This window comes from Tetrao urogallus, assembly GCF_951394365.1.
Source record: "Tetrao urogallus genome assembly, chromosome: 1".
Taxonomy (NCBI): Eukaryota; Metazoa; Chordata; class Aves; order Galliformes; family Phasianidae; genus Tetrao; species Tetrao urogallus.
In genome coordinates this window covers 33860994-33881874 of record NC_136813.1, presented here as the reverse complement: position 1 = coordinate 33881874, position 20881 = coordinate 33860994, and the positions used below count along the sequence as shown (strand labels likewise).

General features: G+C 38.4%; 1 protein-coding gene across 1 annotated transcript in view; it reads left to right on the top strand.

Annotated features, from left to right (window-relative positions):
• Positions 1 to 3538: 3538 nt before the first annotated feature.
• DIAPH3 (diaphanous related formin 3) overlaps positions 3539 to 20881 on the top strand; it is a gene marked incomplete at both ends in the record, with an annotated part of 225786 nt that continues 208443 nt past the window's right edge. Inside the window, 2 exons of the mRNA XM_079534573.1 lie at positions 3539 to 3670; positions 13641 to 13673. Coding sequence (XP_079390699.1) covers positions 3539 to 3670; positions 13641 to 13673 — 165 coding nt within the window. The remainder of the gene's footprint in view (positions 3671 to 13640; positions 13674 to 20881) is intronic.

Here is a 20881-nt window from a genome sequence, read left to right as displayed (position 1 = left end):
CCTTCGTAAATCTAATATATGAACAATTTGAGTTTCTATCTCAATTTATCTTAATAATGGAATAATAGGATTCTCACATTTTTGCTGTAATATCTAATAGTAAAGTAATATCTAATCCATAGGCTATATTTAATAACATAACATTGTAGTACATTCAAATTATCAGGGACTGTATTGCAGTATGAAAATGCACCTGTTAAGAGTTTCTTAAGAAACATCATCAATTCACTCGATAAGACACAACAACAGGCTGTGTTTTTCAAACTTAATTTTTATTACTTCCTTTTTTTTATTATTAGGTTAGCAATCCTATAATTTATTTTTGGTGTAACTACTTGAATAACTGTTCGAATAAGATTTTAGGAAAGGTGTAAGATACAATCAGTTGGTATAATTTACAAACAGTTATGTTGGTTTGAGAGATTTGAGATAGAGAGCCTGTTTGGTGCTTTTCATGAAAGAAAGAAGAAATATCCTGGAAAGGCACTTGCAGCTAGCATCCTTCTTGTTTCTGCCAGTTGGAGCACTTGTGTGGCCTTACTAACAAAGTCTGTTGAAACTGTATGATAGCTGTATAAGAACAATAACATTTCTTACAAAATTCTAACTTTTATGTGACAGTCTAATAGGATTAATCTAATTAAAAAAAAAAAAAAAGAAAAACAGTTAATTTACTGTTTTACTGTTTTTGTGTAGGCAAGAACTAGGCATCTCTAAATAAAATATGGAGAACTGCCTAATTTCAGTCAAAAGCCAGCTTGCAAATCCAGTACATAGGGATTTATTTGAAAAACTGCCTCCCTGGAAGAATGAATATCAAGAAGATATTCATTTCTGTAGGTTTAAGACTTGAGCCACACAAAAGAAAAAAAAAAAAAGACACGGAATAAAATTGGGAGAATCAAGTTAAATACATCAATTCAAATTTTGCAAATATTCCTATGTTTAAGTTCTGCTGTTTCTTTGTCTCATACGTTTTTGAAACTGAAAAACTCATTTGAGAAAAGAATAAAGCAAAATCATCAAGCTATATGCATGTTCCAGCCAGTATGCACACTCCAAGTATAGTCTCTTCAAAACTGCAGAATCATGGAATTGTTTAAGTTGGAATGAACCCTTAAAGGTAATCTAGTCCAATTCCCCTGCAATGAACACAGACACCTACAGCTAGGTCAGGTTGCTCAGAGCCTGGTCCAGCCTGACCTTGAATGTCTCCAGGGATGGGATATTCACCACCTTTCTTGGAAATGTTTTTTTTTTATCCAGTCTAAATCTCCCCTCTTTTACTTTGAAATCGTTTCCCTTTGTTCTTCCACAACAGACTGTGATAAAGCATCTTTCCCCTTTCCTTCTCCAGGCCAAACAGCCTCAGCTCTCTCAGCCTGTCCTCACAGGGGAGATAGTAGAGCCTGTGTTACTGATTCATTCTTGCACCTACTACTCTGTTATTATTAATCTTGACCAACTATGCTGTTAAGCACCTAAGAAGCACAAGAGAGGTAATGTAAAAGATAATAGTAATTGATCAAAAGTACTAACATTTATTTTTGGCTTAGAAAATTGTCTAATAAATTATTCTCTTTAGTGTTTCCCTATTATCGCAATACAGTACTTTGAAAGTGATATATTGGCACAAAGCATTGTGTTCTACCACAGTGCAATTAGGAGGTCCATTTAAACAGCTTTATCATATGCATACATAGGCTGATTAATTTTCTAATCAAATGTTCCAGGAAATCATTAACCATGACATTAAACAGTGTCATGCTAATTACACTTTCCACAAAGAATTCCAATACAAATTTACAAAAGATCTACAGAAATGTGCCAAAGAACAAACAGTTTAATGTATTCAAATAATTCTAGCCCCACAGCTCCACAGTGTTGGGTCCCAGACCTCCAAAGGTCCAGTTTGGGGCTAAACTCTACCGTGCTTTACTGGAACTCCACATCACTGCAGGCATTACGAGCTGCAAGTGTGATGGGTTGCATCTGCTTGGGCGATGCTGAGGGACTGATAACTTTATCTTTTGTCACTGCATTGTAATGAAAGGCATTCAAATTATTTTGAAAAAGTGAATACAATCACAGAATCACAGAATTGTTGGGGATGGAAGGTACCTCAGGAGATCATCTAGTCTTGGGAGACATTTTATTTTTGCTATATTCAAGGCATAACTACATTTCAAAAAACAATATCAGTGTCTTTCTTACTGAAGGAAAAAGAAACTGGTGCTATTTTGGCAAATACTCTAGATATGAATGCTGAGCGTTACCTTTTTTTTCTTAATGATACCCAGCACTGAGTATCTCTGTTGCAAAGAAAGGCTGGGAGACCTGGGTACAACTATTTATGGCTGTTTACGAGGGTGGATAATGAGAGGACAAGGGGGAATGGTCTTAAACTGAGACAGGGGAGGTTTAGGTTAGATATTAGGAGGAAGTTTTTTATACATTGTGTGTTGACACACTGGAACAGGTTGCCCAAACAGGTTGTGGATGCCCCATCTCTGGAAGATTTCAAGGCCAGGCTGAATGTGGATCTGGGCAGCCTGATCTAGTGGTTGGTGACCCTGCATATAGCAGGGGGATTGAAACTAGATGAGCATTGTGCTCCTTTTCAATCCAGGCCATTCTATGATATGATTCTATGAAAGGGTGGGACTCAAGCCGATGGGGGCAGACTCTTTCCAGTGGCATGCAGCAATGAAATCATGACTGTAAGACTGATAGAGCACTGGAACAGGCTGCCCAGAGATGTTGTAGAGTCGTCTTCTCTGGACACGTACCTGCACATGCACAGTTCAACCAGTGAGGGAACCGCCCTGTCAGGGCACACCGCCACAAGCTTCGAATTACGTGGCAGTATAAAACTTCCTGGGGCCAAAATTACACAGACTAAAAAGAAGTGTCAGGGAGGGAACGGGAAAAAAAGGAACATTGAACCACAGCTCCAAACGAAGTCACAAAACCAGCCCCCAGGGCCACGGCTCCTCGAACTGACAGAGGAGACGCACCCCTCCCCCCAGGACGTCCGGGACTACAGCTCCCGCCGTGCGCGGGGAGCGGGCCACAGCGCTCTCTGGGACACGTAGTGGGAGAAACGAGCGGCGAGAGCGCCGGCTCTCGGGGAGAACAGCTGATTCAGCGGCGATTGGCAGAAGGCCATCCAATCAGGAAGCGACCGTTTCCTTCTGCCGCCGTGGATTGGCTGTCGTGGAGGGGTATGGGGCGGGACCGGCAGTGGCGGGACGATTCGGACGGCGGTGCATTCCTGGGCGCTGAGCGTTGGGGTGCGGCCGTTTGGAGTACGTTGTGCTGCCTCCGGTCCGTGTGTGGCGCGAAGCTGCTTCCGCGGTGTAGTCCGGAGGGCGGCCATCGCTACCTGGATTAAAGGCTGCTGGCTGTAAATCCTCTGCCTGGCTTTAGCCCTGAGGCCCCCTCCTACTCCCCCGCGGCGCCCTGCCGGCCCAGCTCAGCTAAGCCGCTCTAATCGCAGCCCCCGGCTGTCTCCGTTTCGCCTTTTCAGGGCACGGCCATGGAGTCGCGGCGGCCGCGGCCGCGCTCGCCACCGGGTCGTGGCGGGAGGGAGAACAAGGGGATCCGCAGGAAGGGCCCGCCGGCGGCCGGCGGACCTGAGGAGGCCGTGGACGGCAGGAAGCCTAAATTCGTAAGTACGGCTCCGTCCTACGGCCCTGCCCGTGGCATAGGCGGAGGCCTGCCTGAATGTGCGCCCGGGAGAGCCTCCCCGAGGGTTCCAGGGCCCTCCCGCCCCAGCTTGCTTCTGTCCTGCTGTCCTCACAGGGCCCGGCTCCCTGTTGCCTCGCGTGCTTTCAGGTCACTGCTCTTTATGAAGAAGTTTTCTGAATCACTGTGTGACAGTTGTAGGGGTGTTAACAGAATGGCTCTTCACCCGTAAACGATGCCACTTCCACTAGAGCTGGATGTTTGGGCTTTGTTTTGGTCACATAAACCGTTTAGTGGAAAATGGACTCTGAATTTCATAGAACATCCTGAATTGGAAGGGAATATTGAGTCCAAGTCCTGGCTCCACAGGGGGTGACCCAGAAATCAGACTGTACATCTGAGAGAGTTGTCCAAATGCTTCTTGAACTCCCAACAAGTTCAGTTCTTTGACCGCTTCCCTGAGGAGCCTGTTTCATGCCTGACCACCTCTCTGGTGAAGAGCCTTTTCTAGTTGTCCAATCTGATCCTCTCATGAGGATGCTGTGACGCTGTCGCTGGAGAACAAATATCAGCTCTGCCCCTCTGCTCCTCTTGCCCCCATAGGCCGCAATGAGGTCTCTCAGTCTCCTCTTCTCTGGGCTGAAAAAGCCAAGAGACTTCATCTGCTCATCATATGTCTTCCCCTCTAGATCCTTCCCAATCTTTGAAGCCCTTCTTTGGACGCTTTCTAATAGAATACTGTAGTAATAGTGTAACATAGTAATCTAAGGGGTGCAGATCTCCCTAGCTCTGCTTTACAAGGTTTGTCTAACAAACTCATCAATTGGGAAACTGAAAAGAGCAAATAGGTGCCTACAAAATTATATGTATGTAAGATGTGCCCTAGCTAAAAAGAACCTAAAAATAGCCATTTTTTTTCTTTGGACACGCCAAGTTATTCAAATATCAAAGCTGAGCAAATACGCATTCTACACGTACCCACCACATGCAGAGCAGAAGTGTACCATGCTCTTTAGAATGTGTGTGTATGAATCTGTGGGCCAGGAGCTGGTCACAGATAAATACTGGGCTGTGTCAGAAAACATTCTGTAGCCTAGGGTCTCTGAGTGAAAAGCTGTATAGTCTGCTCAGTTGGACTAGTGTTGGTATATGAGTTGGTGACTGGTTTATTCCTGCAGGAAGCAAGAGGCAGATTTGTGTATAATTAAGGCTGATAACAGCATTGAGTTAAAAATCTTTTGTTTCTTGGCTATGCTTTAACTGTTAAGGTCTTAGGCAAATTGCATTTTGCCATCATTTCCACTGTTTAAACACATTTGGGGAGGGAAATCAGGGTGTTGCCATCAGTTTCAGTTTTCCCCTCAATAGAAATACGAACATTTTTTAGGGAGTGGAACTGTCAGATATAACAAGGCCCTTGAGAATTTGTTGCTGAAAGGAACTCAGATGGGATCTGTAGAGAAAAGAGGCCTTCTTTTTGGTGCAGATGAGCTTGTTTGTTGTGTCTGTCTGTGAAGTCTAGGCATGTGCAGGTGAGGGCATCAGCTCACTGGCTTCTTAGGACAATAGTATTGATTTTTCTTTGACCCAAATACACAAAGCCAAGGAGGCTGGATTTGGTTGTTTTACTTAGCTTTGTAGAGTGTGTGATTATTGTGACAGTATGGCTTTTTTTTTTTTTTTCTCTCCCAGTTTCTGAAATTCTTTAAGCAAGAGTGACTGAGAATATTCTTTAATTCACGAGAATGCTTTGTCACTTTCAGAAGTGCTTGACCTGAAACAACAGTCTTGTATTTTATCTTTATAAGTACTCTTAAAGCAAAGATGTTGCCTTGGGATGGTGGTATGTGACAGTTCTTTCTAATGTGGCCTGTCTTCTAGGTATGCCATTAGCTCACTGGGAGACCTTAGGAAGAGTTGATATTCTATAAGCAGAGTGTTAGTTTTTGTCTCTGTCTTCATGTAAACTGCTGAATAGTATGCGTTACAAATCTCATCTGTGGCAATTAACAGTTTCTATGGGGTCGCAAGCTGTTTCATGCCCCGAAATCTAAAAAGTTGCTACAGCTTCTGTAACCATTGGGCTGTTTTCTCTAATCCCTGGTTTGTCTCAGGTAATAATTTTCTGCTGAAGAAAGGTACAAATCAGTATAAGTTGTGAATATCTGTTATTTTAGTGATTGTAGGCCTCAATCAACATCTCTGATTTGTAGTGGTTTCCTTGAAGGGTACTGGAAGAAATGTGTTTTTTTTTTTTTGTCATATCATCAATTTCTGCTTTAAGATGTTGCAATGCAGAATATTTATCCGTTATTAAAACTAAAATTGGTATATTCTCCTTCGTCCTCTCTACCTCCTGTCTTCTTAAGAGACTGTTTTTAGAGAGAGGAGTGAATGGTGTGCAAGATGTTGTATGTGTATTGATTTGTTCATATCTAATTTCTCCTGTAATACATCTTCTTCCATTCGTTAGATTAGTTTTGTGTCAGAGTACGCTGAACTTCTCCTTACTCCTTTGAATTATGTGTAATCCAGTCATAAGTACAGGCTCTACCCTGTCTATGTTTGGGATACTTGTCATGCCATACTTCTTCGTGTAACCTGAATTGTGTTTCTTATCTAATATGCATTTATCAAATGTGGTTAAAATTGACTATTAGATTCAACAAACTCAAGTCATCCAGATTGGATTAGTCTAATTTTCCTTAGGACAAAAGGCTTTAAGATAAATTCCAAGTTGGACTGTTCCAATCAATGGAACATATTGATCTGGCACTTGAGAGTTACCAAATCAACAGTAGTTAAGCCTATCTGGAAAAGAATTTGATTCCTTGACAGACCTTTAGGTGAAATTGGATTGCTGGTTAACAAAATTGACATTGTTAACATGCACTTTTTTTTTCCTTCCAACAGAACTCCTTATTTAGCAGGAGAACACTCTTTTGATTTTTACCACTTCATTTAGATGAGGGAGAAAGAGGCTTTGGGCTAAACAGTTGTTAATTCCAATTAAACGTCTTCCTGAAGTACTGCCGTCCTGAATAAACTAGCTTCGCAGAAGAAGGAATTTGAGTTGTATTTCCTAGCTCTCTCTCTTCTTTCACAGAATTATTAAAAAAAAACCAAACAAAAAAAACATTTTTATGGCATGATGATTAGTTCTGAAGCATTTAACAGTTTGGCTTTGTTCAGCAGGCCTAAGGGTTTGGTACAGTGGAATTCTTGGAAGGATAACGTGTTCTGTGATACTTTGGTGGCCTGGCTTTGTTGAAAGCCCTTACGTTCATCTTTGAGGGGTATGAGTTTGGTAAAAAGCAGAAATGGAATAAAGGATGGCAGAGGTTCAACCTAGCTATGTATTTTCTGAGCAGGAATCTTCTGAAATCCACTGAGGAGGGTGTTCCTTTTACTTGGTGTATGTATATATATTTTCTTAGAAATGTTTAGAAATTGTGTAAATGATTGCTAGATCACTTGAACTACTTCTAATTGTTCTTTACTGGGACCACATCTTGTAGGTGCTAGACCACAGAATGCCAACTGGACGTACAGATGATTTAGAAGTGTTTGGTCAGTGATACACTGAAATTAATACAATCTTCAGTGACTTTCAGATTGTATTTTTTAAGTTCTCTATGAAATTTATATGAGTCAGGAAGACTTTCTTGTTTGCAGCAATCTAACATAGGCAAATTAACACTTGCATTTAATAGTGTTTATAAATCAAAGAAAGATGTAGTTAAAAGCAAAAGCATTTCTGTTTGAATGGCGTAGAGGAGAAAGGTAAGACCGATCTGTGTCAATATCTTTAATTATGAAGTGACTGAATTATTGCTGCAGTTATACTGCAGTGTAAGACCTTGAATCTAAATTAGTCTTTTAAAGAAATGATTGCTGAACAGATGTTACCTAAAACTCTTTATTGCTGCTCTGTAAAATTGTAAATTCCTCATGCTGTTATTTTTGTTGGCATGAATTAACACTGTGGGTTATGATACTAAATTTTAGTGCTGAGTTCTGGCACTTTGTTATATAATCTTACCTGTAAGCACCAATTTTAAGTTTAACTCATCAACGTCTAAACAATATCGCTGTGTAGAAACTGTCATGTTAAGATAATTTTGCCCCTAATTGCTTTTCAAACTGCTTTCCAAGCAACAGAGACAGTATATGCATATTAAAAAAAGAAAAAGAAAGGAAGGAAGCTATTAAATAAATGCTGAAGTAATGTATTGGAAATTAAAAATAGGAGATGCTGTCGGGCTATGCTGAAATTTTTAAAGTGCATTTACAGATTGAGATAGCAAAATTACTTAGGGAATACTGTGTCAAAGGGGATCTTAAAGTAATAACATCCAGTGTAACAATCCAATTTGCACTGCTGTAACTGAGTCTACAGGTTTCTTTGCAATTCTTTCTTCAGTCTTCTAGTTGTGATTCTACTGGATAATTGTCTTTGGGGAAAAAACAGCTTGTGTTGAATCTTTCTGGTGATAGAATCAATGGCAGTATTGGAGTTCTTTCTCACTTTCTAATTTAAGAAGGTAGATTTGTGTGATTATATGTACATCATCAGTCTTGGTAATTTCAGCTTCCAGTCTTAAATCAGCCAATTCTCTTAAAACTCATGGTATCTTGTTTAAATTCTCCTTTATTTATCTTTTCTTACACAGACTATAAGCTGTTCTTTATGTATCAAGCTGTGCATATGCAGTGGGTTTTTTTTGTTTTTGTTTTTAAATTTCTGTGATCATTATTTTTTCCTCTTTTTCCCTCTTTCTGTAAGGAAGCAAATATAAAGATTGAAAAAGGATTTGAATACTCAGATGCGGGAGGTGTTTTTTCTTTTCTTCCTTTTTCTTTTATAGATATAAATTATTTAAGAGCTTCAGTGTGATGGCATGCATGTGTGTTTAGCTGCCTGAGATTTTGCTACTTTGAATGGCTTGAACTCCTGTCATATTGGCAGCAGTGTATGGTTGGGTGCTTATTTGTCTTCTAATTCCATTTATGATGAACAAGTTGGGCTTCTGCCTGTCTAGCATGTTAACATTATCCATCCATGCCAGGTATAATCTGAATTCAAGTAAAAACATACTGTTTTTTAAACAAGTTGTTTTCATTCAGGAAGATGAGTGATGTTAGTCTGTGCTTATATGATGAGAAGATGATGAGAAGAGCACCACAAGAAAAGGTAGAAGCTGCCTTTGGTAGAGAACATTTGAATGTTACAGAGTATATCTTACACTGCTTTAGGATGTTCTTCATCCTTTGCAGCCTACATTGAGCTGTAGTGTTGGTGTTTCTCATTTCTTTGCTTCATTTCACTGCATCAACCCAGAGTTGCCTGGAGTAATTATAAAAAGCAGTGACTCAATTTGTTAAACCTTGTCTTGCAAATTCACTTTCAGTGTGTGCTACAAAACTGTTTGTATAAAGAGTCTTCTGCATACTAATAAGATTCTTTACTGTGAGCATACAGGAAGACAAGCAGTATTGATGTACTTTCCCTGACGCTACGTCCAAAAGTTGTATCACACATGGCGACTCCGTATTTGACATTTGTATAAGACATGGTGATTCTTTTGTTCTGAAGGTAAACTTCTGCCTAGCAGTGCATGTGTTGGGAATGTTGCCTGTTGTGCCCTGTTGTACCCTTCAGTTTCTGTCTAAGGCTTTCATTGTCTTTGATGTTATTGAGATCAGGCCTTCTGACAGCTTATCAAGTACACTGTACCGTACACTGAACGTATGTGTGTATCCTTTGTCTAATTAAGCCAGTTATTTGTCAGTATGCCTGAGGGACTTCAGTAAGGAGTAATTCCATGTCAAATTGCTTTCTTCAAAAATATTAAATCTATGTTCTTTTTAATTCTGAGTTAGCTTTGGATGAAGTGCCGCCAGCTCAATTTCTAAGTAAAATCACCTCCTTCTCCCTATCCCAGACTAAAAAATAAGTTATATTAGGTGTTTATGTAGCTGAAGACTAAGTAATGGTGATACTTCTGCTTTTCCAGCTGTAGGTGCTACTGATCCCAGTAAATCTTGACTTTCTAAGCATGCTAAATCCACGTAAATCTGGACTTTCCAAATACTGTAGCTCTTTAATCTCTTGATGTTTTTGTTTTTCTTTGACTGCAAAATAGGATGTTAACATAAAATAAGATTAGCAATATTATATGTATCTATTTACTCCATTAATAAACTCGAGAAATATTTGGATGTAGCTTCTGTGTTCTCAGAAGAAATTATTTTACTATTCTAAAGTAGTTCATGGAAGGCATAGAGTAGCATATCAGTATTTTCATCCACTGCAAGGTAATATTCTGTAGGCTTGTATAATGTTCTTAGCAGTAACTGTAGCTACTACTTGAACACTACTTAACCCAGTTTTGTTTACTTGCAGGCCTGTACTTTAGACAACCTGCTCACCTGAGCAGACTATGTCTTACTTCTGTCAACGTACTTATCTAGGACTGAAAATAAAAATTTATGCTTGTAATAAAACTCTCTGCATCCTACTTAAGCATGATCTATTTATTTTTTACCTGTTATTGTAACTTTGTTTGTCCTGGCAAGAATGAACATGTGCTCCTGTTCTCAAATCATGACATTGCTCTTAACTTCACGCCATTAAAAGAGATCAATTTAACATCCAGTCTTATAAGATTTTGGTGAATCAATGCTGTTTTCCTCATCTCTGTATACTTGGATGCTATCAAAGACAACGGAAATAGGCAACTGACTTTACCTTTCCAGAGGAGGATGATTTGGTGAGGGAGAGGAAAAGTTGCCATGTTCTAATTGGTATCTTGGAAGTTTTTTTGCTATAAAATTCACAGAACACATATTTTGAAATGTCTTACAGCAAGTCATACAGTGCTTTGATATTAGAATGTTGAAGGAACTGAACACTGCTAGGTTGTAGTTTCTATTGGGTTTCTCCTGCTTTCTAACAAAATTGATAGATTAGTGCTGTTTAAGTAGAGTTGCTTTCTTGTAGCCCTCTTTTGAAATAAGACCAGACAACAATGTTTGCATAAGCTCCTACACAGAAAATTTCAGATTTTCTGCACTTAGAGTAGTAGTCAATAAGCTGAAGGCTTGGAAAACTCACAGTTGTATACTGAGTTTCTTATACATTATGTTGTCCTTAATAATTGGCTGCACAACCAGCCTTCTTTTCACTAATGAGCCAACTGAATTGAGTTATGAGATGTTCTAATGTATAGCATAGGGAACTTTCAGCCTTTCTAACAGTAAATTCCCTTGCTAAATTTCACATGTAATTCTGTAAATCATAGAATGGCTTAGATTAGAAAGGACGTGGAAGATTATTGAGTTCCAAACTCCCTGCTGTGGGCTGGGTTGCTCAGAGCGCTATCCAACCTGGCATTGAATGCATCCAGGATTTCTCTGCACAGCCTTTTTCAGAACCTCCCCACTTTCTGAAAAATTTCCTTCAAACATCTAATCTACATCTCCTTTCTTTTACTTTGAAGCCATTCCCCTTTGTCCTATCACTGTCTACCCGTGTAAGAAGTCAGTCTTCCTCCTGTTATAAATGACTGGAAGGCTGCGATGAGATCTCTCCAGAGCTTTTTCTTCTCCATGCTGAAGAAGCTCAGCTCCTTCAGCTTTTCTTCATAGGAATGGAGCTCCAGCATTCTTATATTCATGAGTGAAAGCTGGCTTGAACTATCCCACTCGCTTTGTCTTTTTCAGAGGAAAAGCCAAAAGCTCAAAATTGTTCCCTTGATTCCATGGATGTTGATGAATGTCTTCTACTGAGCAGTGCAGAACACTGACCTTTAAAGGTTGCTTCCAACTCTAAGGGTTCTATGATCAAAAATTTGCTTCTCAGTGGAACTGAACCTGCTACTGTGTTCCCTGCCATTGTGTAGAATTTGATTTGAGTCAAAATTCCACCATAAAACAGGTAATGCAAAATAGGCTTTCATTCTAAGCAGATTCCTCAGTGAGGCATGAATAAACACTTGTGGTCTTCGCTGGGCAGTTCCATTGTAAGACCAGATGATAGTGTTTTCTCTTGGTTTTGACTGCTGAAAGACAGAGACATCAACAATTTTCTAAATGTTAAGTCAGGAGCTCTTTAAGTGCAGAAATTGATATTCAGGTTGTCTTTGGAGCTATTTTGGAAAATGAGAAGGAGACATAAAACACTGCATAGCATAGTGTGTGATAGAGGTCTGATCTATTTCTGCAGTGGGAAATCTAGGGTACATATCTTCAATCTGCTGACTACACTGAAGTGTTTTCCCATTTATTATTCTTAATGTTTTGTTATCACAGAGATTGGAAGGGACCTCAAAAGATCATCTAATCCTATCCCCCTGCTGGAGCAGGAGCACCTAGATCAGGTCACACAGGAACACATCCAGACAGATTTTGAATGTCTCCAGAGGAAGACAACACAACCTCTCTGGGCAACCTGTTCCAGAGTTGTGTTACCCTTACTGTGAAAAAGTTTTTCCTCATGTTTATGTGGAACCTCCCATGTTCCAGCTTGCACCCATTGCCCTTTCTCCTATCACTGTGAATTCTCATCTGTTGTAACAGAGGAGGATTGTCCATACTCACATAGCTCCAATTTTTTTTTTTTTTTTTTTTTTTTTTTTTATTATTGTTGTTAGAACTTACACTATGTCACTGGGTGGTGATTGTTTCCTCACACTTCATTTATTTTTTAATTTCATAGCTGCTCATCACGTGTTTCTTCCTCAGTTTCTTGATAATACTGAGGATAGAGCTATTGCAGGGTAACACTTGTCATAACACAAAATGTTGTTCTGTACTGAGGGAAGAGAAAACAAAGATGCCATAGGTGATGATCATAGAATCATAGAATCGAGTTGGGATGACCCCGTAAGGGTCACCTTGCCCAAATCCCCTGCAGTGAACAGGGAAATCTACAGCTCAGTCAGGTTGCTCAGTGACTGATCCAATGTGATCTTCAATGTCTCCAAGAATGGGGTATCCAGCACCTTTCTGGGCAACCTGTTCCAAATTTGGTGATGACCAAATGTAAGAGTTTTAAATCTCATTAATCTAGATACAGCCACTGACAGTTGCTGTAGCTCCTGCCAAACTTTGTACGCTTGATAGTGAGGAACCTAGCAACAGGGAAAGAATCAGCCTCACCAAATATGTGATTTTATGTTCTTCCTTTTTCTTTGCCAAGCTTTGTCATATAAAACAGTGCATTGGATCCCTGCAGCACAGATATATCAGTCATCTGTATTCTTCAGTACCGCTCTTAGGTTTTGTGCAGAAACTCTGCTCCTAGCACTTGCTGTATATGCCAATATACAGTGGAGTGCAGAAGAGTTCAGGAGCTTTTATTTTATACAACGAGTGATCATGAGCATTTGAATGTTATACTAAGAAATAGAGTGAGTTTCTGCTCATAGTTTAATGTTCTGCTTCCCACACAGGCACTGCTAGAGAGCAGTCAATGGTCTTGACTGTGTGCTGCAGCTTGGCAGTCAGAGCTTTAGGCTACTGGGGATCTGTTTTCCTGTTGAATTTAAAATCTCTTGGCTGAGTCTTCTGGTGGTGTCCCCAGAGCCATTTTCGGATTATGGATTTTCAGATTCATTATGGAGAGGTCTTCTGCTGTAGTATATTTAGCTATAATCATAATAAAGTAGAACTTGTTTCAAGCTATGCTTATCTATATTCTTCTGCATGGAGTTATACTTTCTAAGGATCAGATTACAGATTTTTTGGGGGAGGATCTGCACTGTATTCCTTCGAAAACTTGCTGTGCAATGTAAACCAACAAAATGCAGTTTGCAAAGGCATTATTAGAATTCAGTACTGACGACGTGGCATCTTTTGAATAACAGTGATTATAGATGATGTTTTTTTGTTATTGTTTTGTTTCTTGACTATATAACTGTGACATGTCTGGTTTCCTGTTTAATTTACAGCATTTAAATATCAAGACATTGACAGATGATGTGGTAAGACAACTTAATATGTTTTGCTTTGGCTTTGCTAAGCTAATAACCTCACTGCTAACACAGTATAAGTGACCTTTTTGCTACAGAAACAATCTTAACTTGGAAACTAATGTAGTTAATTGGTAAAGTCTTACTAAACTGTTGGTTATCTGTAACATACTCTGCTCAAGTAGTGAAAAATCTCTGCATGGCTTTGAAATATGTTCATGGCTAAATCATGCCTGAGTGAGTTTGACAAGTAATTGTGCCTGCTGATGTATGATATAGTTAAAATGTCTGTGATTGCATACTTAATAATAAAGTTCCTTGGTCTGTGTGGCTAGCTTAAATTCCAGTGATTAATAAACTAACAGTTGCTTGTAAAGTCATTAATGCTTGCTTCAAGCAATTTCAGTTATTATCAATATCATACTAATGGTGTGTTTCGAAAAACTTCATCTGACTTCAACAGCAGAAGAGATTATCACAATGCAGATCTTTTTTTCTTTGCAATTAAAGTACACTTGTTTTGTTGTCCCTACCATTGTTTCGTTGGTTAGAGTATCTTTTCTGAATGTAAATAATTCTGGAAAGTCTTGGAATTTATGTGAGAAACAGTGTTCACTAAGCACTTAAAGATTAGTTGTTATAACTTCAGTATTTATTTTTTGCTATGTTGTCTTTCTGCAGAAATACTTCTGTGCATAACTGAGGGCTTACATGTAGAGAGTTTTATAGTGGAGGACAAACATAGAAAGTTTTATCCTGGACAGCATGCAATGCACTTGAACTGAGAAGTGCAAGTTAGCAGTATTTGGAGATTCTTAGCTCAGGCTGCTTTTAGTATTTGAATTGTTCTGTGTTATTCCTGAGATTCTGCTGATGAATTGTCTGGTTATACTGACATATCCCCTTTAAGTCCTAAACCATGATATTTTTTAGAATGTGTGATCCTTCCAGCTTCTTCATTTAGAGATTATGAAAGCAAGAATATTCTTTAAAAGATCAGCAAGTAGCTAGCTATCTGACACAGAGTCTACTTGCAAGATCACTGTGGAAACAAATATGTTTTATAATTGGAGGGCTGCATATTCCAGTAAATTATTTGTAATGCTCATTTTTTTTTTTATTTTTATTTTTTTTAAGAATTGTGCATATTAACAGGCTTTTCTTAAAAATAGAACTGCTTGTGTATGTAGGGAAAAAAGTGTACACCAAAATTCTGCTGTATAGATGAGAAAAGGTTTGCAATTTGTAGTATGCAGAGAAACAAGATTCAGAGTGAAATATGTTCTGCACATCCAGGTCCTGACATCCATTTATTCCTGTGTACAGGAATAAATTCTGTGACTTCTAATATTCTCCTGTTAGTTAAATGCTTTGGTTTCCAAAAAAAAAAAGGTAGAATTGAAAGGGATTATTCCGTGCATCTTGGTTTATTTAAGCCTTGCTCTTACTAAGCTCTACTATTACCAGTGGAACTTCTCATTTAGCAAGATGTTAATCTTGAAGAGCTATTTGACTGTTGAAGAAAGAATACACTTTCTTTTTTATTTTCTGAGAGTTTTAAGGAGGAAAAAGTGAGGATGTCTTTGACTCAGTGTCATTAGAAATAAATTCTCTAATGTCACGTGAAGTATTTTTGCTGGTAAAGAAGATTAGTGTCTGGCTTTTACTTTCAAATACAAGGAAATAAATTGATGCAACCTTTCGTTTCCTGTTTGTTCCTCTTCTAGTATTAATTATTTAAAATGAAGGCACAGGAATTGTCTAATTTTCGGTTCTTCCTTCTCATGTTGCTATTGCTAGGCTAGTTTTTCACCATGAGTTTGTGTTAGGGTGTTACAGCAAAATTCCATGACTGAACTGCTGGCTTCTGGATTAAAGTGACTGGCAGATTGTTTGGAAGACTGAACTATTCTATTGTAGCAGATTTTCCTTATGTGAAACTGTGTTTTCTGCAGGTGTAGTAAGTGGGGGGCAGTAAAAAATTCGAGATCTTGAAAATTGGCAAGTACTTGTCCTGTAGACAGAATGTAAATGGTACCAAGAGAAGCAGAAGCTTTGCACAGTGCTTGGTGGTTACCTCATCAAACAAGAAATGAAGATTTTCTAGCTGCATGTTTCATGTCAGTTCTTTTCTAATAGATTGTGTTTAGTGATTATCTGTCCTTGATGGTCCATGTATGCATTTCTCCATGAGAATGGGAGAGGAAGAATGTTCAGTACTTCTCATAATGCAGATTAAGCTAAAACAGAACAATTTTTAATCAAGTTTCTTGATAATATGCTACTATAACTAGTGAACAAACAACACATTTCAGGTAGCTGGGCTTTTTCCACCTAAACCTACCTCATTCTCCCATTTGGTACTTTCTAATCTAGTACTAATACTTTTTTTTTTGTTCCTCTCTTTCTCTCTGTCTCTCTCTCTCTCTGCCTCCCAAGGTGTTAAGGTCCAATCACTGCACTAAATAGCTTAAACAGAAGATATAAAGAAGTACAGGTTATGCTCCAAGTGTGTGTATGTATTACAAAATTTATGTTGTGCTCAGCCAGTGATGAGATATTGGATTATGTCCAATTTTTAAAGCGTGTTTAGCATCACTTTTTAGATAAAATCTTTCTGATGAGATAGATGGAAGGTATGTGCGTTAACTTTAATTCTGGAGACCTACAAGGCATTGCACTTAAGCTCTTGCTCCAGATACATGCATTAGGAGATACTCTCTGTAAGCAAAGTCAAAACTTAATTCATAGCCTTACCTTTTGAATCTAGTATTTGTATATGTTGTTGGTCAAATTGCATTGATACCAACATTTGGAGTCCAGTATGCTGATATGTTTTTCTAAAAATGCTTCCTGTTTTCTATTCCTTTTCTCTGGAGTTCATTCTTCCACTACCTGTTTGGATTTAACGACTTCAGCCAGGGAAGGGAGTCTAACAGACTGAAGGGTTTCCCACATCTTTCAGTGAGCTCAGCATGAAGGTGGGGGTTTCTTTCTGCTTGAAGAGTTTAGTGGTGTGGTTTTGTTTATTTATTTATTTTTTTCCCCTATCTTCTTCCGTATCATCCAGCCTCAGTTTGGAGTAACTTTTGCTCTTGAACTGAGGAAACAGTATCAAAGTCAAGATTATTCACTTATTTTTACAGAAATGCCTGTAGGTGCTGTTTTCATAGATCTGTGGCAATTTTACCTGAGGGAACAGTCATGCTAAATCAACTGTGAACTCTAGAAGAAATGCACAACCAATATTTTTGTGGAACAATTCCAGCTTCTTTAAACAGTAAATCTTTTAAGTACTCTGCGTCTTGAGAGTCTGTGGGTGTTTCTAGTATTCCCATGTTCATGAAAATTGAAACTCTGCATTGCCAAACTCACTGCAAATGCTTTAAAGGCATATCATTAAATTTCTATTGAGAAACTCTGTATCTGCTTGTGTTATGAGTTTGCAATTCAGTTTTATTATTCCCTTCTTTGTGCATTCATTTCCTTGAGCTTATCTAAGACAGGTAGTAGGAAGCCAAGTCTCAGCTGATGTAATGTTCTGTCCTTGATGTAGGTAACTTCTGCTATTAAATCACTTCTGTAGTTCCCTGCTTTATCCCTCTTTGACTGTAAATAAGACCAGCCATGCCAGTTGATTCCACTTGATTTGTTGGTTCCCAGAACATTTGCAAAGCAATTTGTATCAATCCTCAGAAAACAGCTGCTTTATCCTCTATAGATTATTTTAGGATCTAACTTCTGCAAATGGTTAACCACCTTCAACCTAAATTTTTCATGTAACTGGAAAATTAATACAAGCACGATAGATTCGAGAGTTGCAATAATTTACTTACACTCAAATGTGCTTGAGAATTTATTGTGGCATTTACATTTACTTCAAATTCAACAATATACAGCAATTAAAACCCTACTTTTAGATATACCATATATGTCCATTAGAATTATACTGAATTTATTGGTTTACAATGTATCCTACATATGTCAGTTTTGTGTAAAACCTCACTTTAAGAGGAGAACTCTCTTAGCAAGTTTCCTCAACAGAAATGTGAACATGAATATGGTTATACAGATACGTGTTTTTAATTCTTAATATTAAGGTGTTAATTAAAAGTGGGAGAAGATGAGGGAAGCAAGATGGCAGATGGAGTAATACCTCTAATTCTTTTAGCATGGGTTTTGAAATTCTGAAGAGCCAGCAATTAGTCTGCTGATAATTAATCCATTGATTCCTGCATTATCATGCGTGTAAGTTCAATAGACACTGTTGTCTTACAGAAGATGGTATTAGAAGTTTTCACTAAGATCAAAGTGAGAACACAAATAGATGTAGTTCCTGTGGATCTGATCAGAAAGTGGGATAAGCTGGAAGGTTTCAGCCTGGACACTTCCTTGAATCTCTGTGACTTTGATCTTCAGGTCTTTTAAAGAGAACCTATGAAATTGGAAGTCAATAAAAGTTTGGATGCCATTCATCCTGTGATGGCTACTTCATTGTGGCTTTTGCAGATATTTTTCATACTCACTGATTCAAATTGTGATACCTACTTAGCAGTCGGTCTGAAATAAAGTCTCAAGGGGGTGAGTGGCACTTATCTGGAATTGTCATTTTATGTTTTTCCTTAATGTTTAGTATCATCGCTTCTTAGGGGCTTTGAGTATGTTTAGAATGCTCTTAATGTATTTCCAACAGTGAAGGACATCATTATATTATGTTTGATAGCAAGTGTTGGGCTTTAAGCTCTATTAATATTTTAAGTAGCAAAAATACTGCTTCTGACCTTACTGTCAAATTGGCTATAAATGTGTAAATCATGTTGGGCAGAGGGAATTTTTGCTTTGTTAGGGATGGAAAATGTTGGGGACAATAAATCCAATAACCTATGTCACGTCTCCATGCCTAATCAATAGTGAGACTGAGTGTATATTCCCAGTAGGCACACACACAAACACAAGTGTACAATATACACAGATATAAGTATACCTGGCCACACTGATCAAAACTGATGTTCTCAGCACTTGTACAGTGATTGTATCTTGAGGCCATTACCTCTTGTCCTGTTGCTAGTTACCTGGGAAAAGAGGCTGACCCCCACCCCACCATAATGTCCTTTCAGGTAGTTGTAAGGAGCAGTAATGTCCCCCCTGAGCCTTCTGTTCTCCAGACTGAACAATCCCAGTTCGCTTAGCTGCTCCCCATAAGACTTGTGCTCCAGATGCTTCACAGCTTCATTGTTCTTCTCTGGATATGCTTCAGAGCCTCAATGTCTTTCTTATAGTGAAAGGCTCAAAACTGAGCACAATACCTGAGGTGTGGCCTTACAGAGCTGGGTACAGAGGGACTACAGCCTCCTGATCCTGCTGGCAACACTATTTCTAAGACAAGCCAGGATGCCATTGGCCTTCTTGGCTACCTGGACACACTGCTAGCTCATGTTCACCAACTGCTGATTAATGCCCCCAGATCCTGCTGATAGGTGCTGTCGGTTGCTCTCTTTTGAGCAGTTTCTTTAATGTGACAGTGTTCAAAAACATTCATTAGAATTGAAATCCCTAACAGATTGGAGTATTGGCTCTGACTATGCCACCTTTAAAATAAATGGTCACATTCACTTCTAGTAATAAAGAAGTTAAGCTCTCATCTTTTTTTCTGTATGCACAGTTTCTTACCTTTAAGTTACGTGAGAACTTAATTCATTTGCATATCTTTTGCTGCCAAGAAATGATTGAGATATCTTCTAGTGTGTAGATGCTGTCAGCACTGTACTGTATATGCAGTAACATATTCTCATCGTCTATTAGAGTGTGTTAGTAATGTCTGACTGCCATGCTGCTGAAGTTGTAGTTTCACAGAGCTTTGCTATGGAACAAAGTTGTGGAAGGAGTGCTACTGTAAGGCAATTTTAAAATGTATTGTAGTGTAAGGGACCATACAGATATTCTGTGATGACTCCCTGACAATCTTCAGGGTGATAAATGTAAAAGGCTCCTTAGAAGTATTCTCTTGATAACTCACATCTATGTGTTGACTGCGATTTACTGTTCGCTGTATTTCAGTTCTGACATTTAGGATTTTGTTTCATTCGCCTTGACATTTCTTCTTGTGGATAATTCAAACTGGCAGAATAAAGTGCATAGCTAATTATGGAACTTCCAGTCTTTGGTGGTGGGAGGCATAAAGGCGTAAAAATTAAAGTATACACAGACATCCCATTGCTTTAAATTCAAGTTTATAAGTAAAGACTCATACTTTTTCTGCTGTGCTAATTCATTTCTTTATCTTTTTTCTTTTCATCTTCTATTTCACCTTAAACAAGTAAAAACAAAAGCAAAGCAAAAAAAGAAAATCCGTCTTCCTCCTCTCCTTTCAAAGAAAAGGCATCCCCTAAGCCAACCAAAGGCACTAACCAGCCAAAAAAGAATAAAGGAGGGGGGAGAAAGAGAGTGAAATAGCTCAGCCAGTCCAAAACCCCTGTGTTTTGAGCAGAAAAGACAGGACAGTTTCAGCTAGCTTTTGCTAACAGAACAATGATATATCCCTACTACTTGTGGAAGTTGCTTATCTCTGGATGGAGAACTGGTCATACTTTCAGCTGTTTTTATTTTCAAGTGCTAACATTTCTTAGTTAACTTCACTTCTCTTTCTAATATCGCATAATTTTTAACTTGAGTGCTATTCATGCACAGTTGATTTATTTGTTTTTACAATTTAAAACAGATTTTACTGAATATTTTTGTACTCATTATTTTACTCCCGTTTTTTATAGCTTACTTATCTAAAATGCAGTTTTTCTTAACTCTAGCAACATTGTGCTATGGTGATAGGAATATATTCTTGTTGGAACTCACCAGCTGGTCACAGATTCCCTGTAACGCTTCTGTGTACTCTATTGAAAAAAAAAAAATCTAACTTTCTCCTTTGAGTGCTCAGAAGTATCTAATTGCATCTCTCTTTTTTCCCCTGACACCTTACTGCCTTCGAACTTCTGACTTTGGGTAGTCTTCTGAGTTCAGTCAGTACTTCAAGATAAATCTCAGTTTGGAGAATTTCAAAGAGACTATGGAAATATTTTTTATCAAGACCATTTGATACACTTATTTATTCTTTGGCTATTTGTAATACTGACTGTACAAAGATTCTAAGGAAAAGAATTTTTCTCTTGAGAAAATTGTTCTAAAAAGCATTGCTTCAATATACTTCTGAATGTTTTTATTGGTTA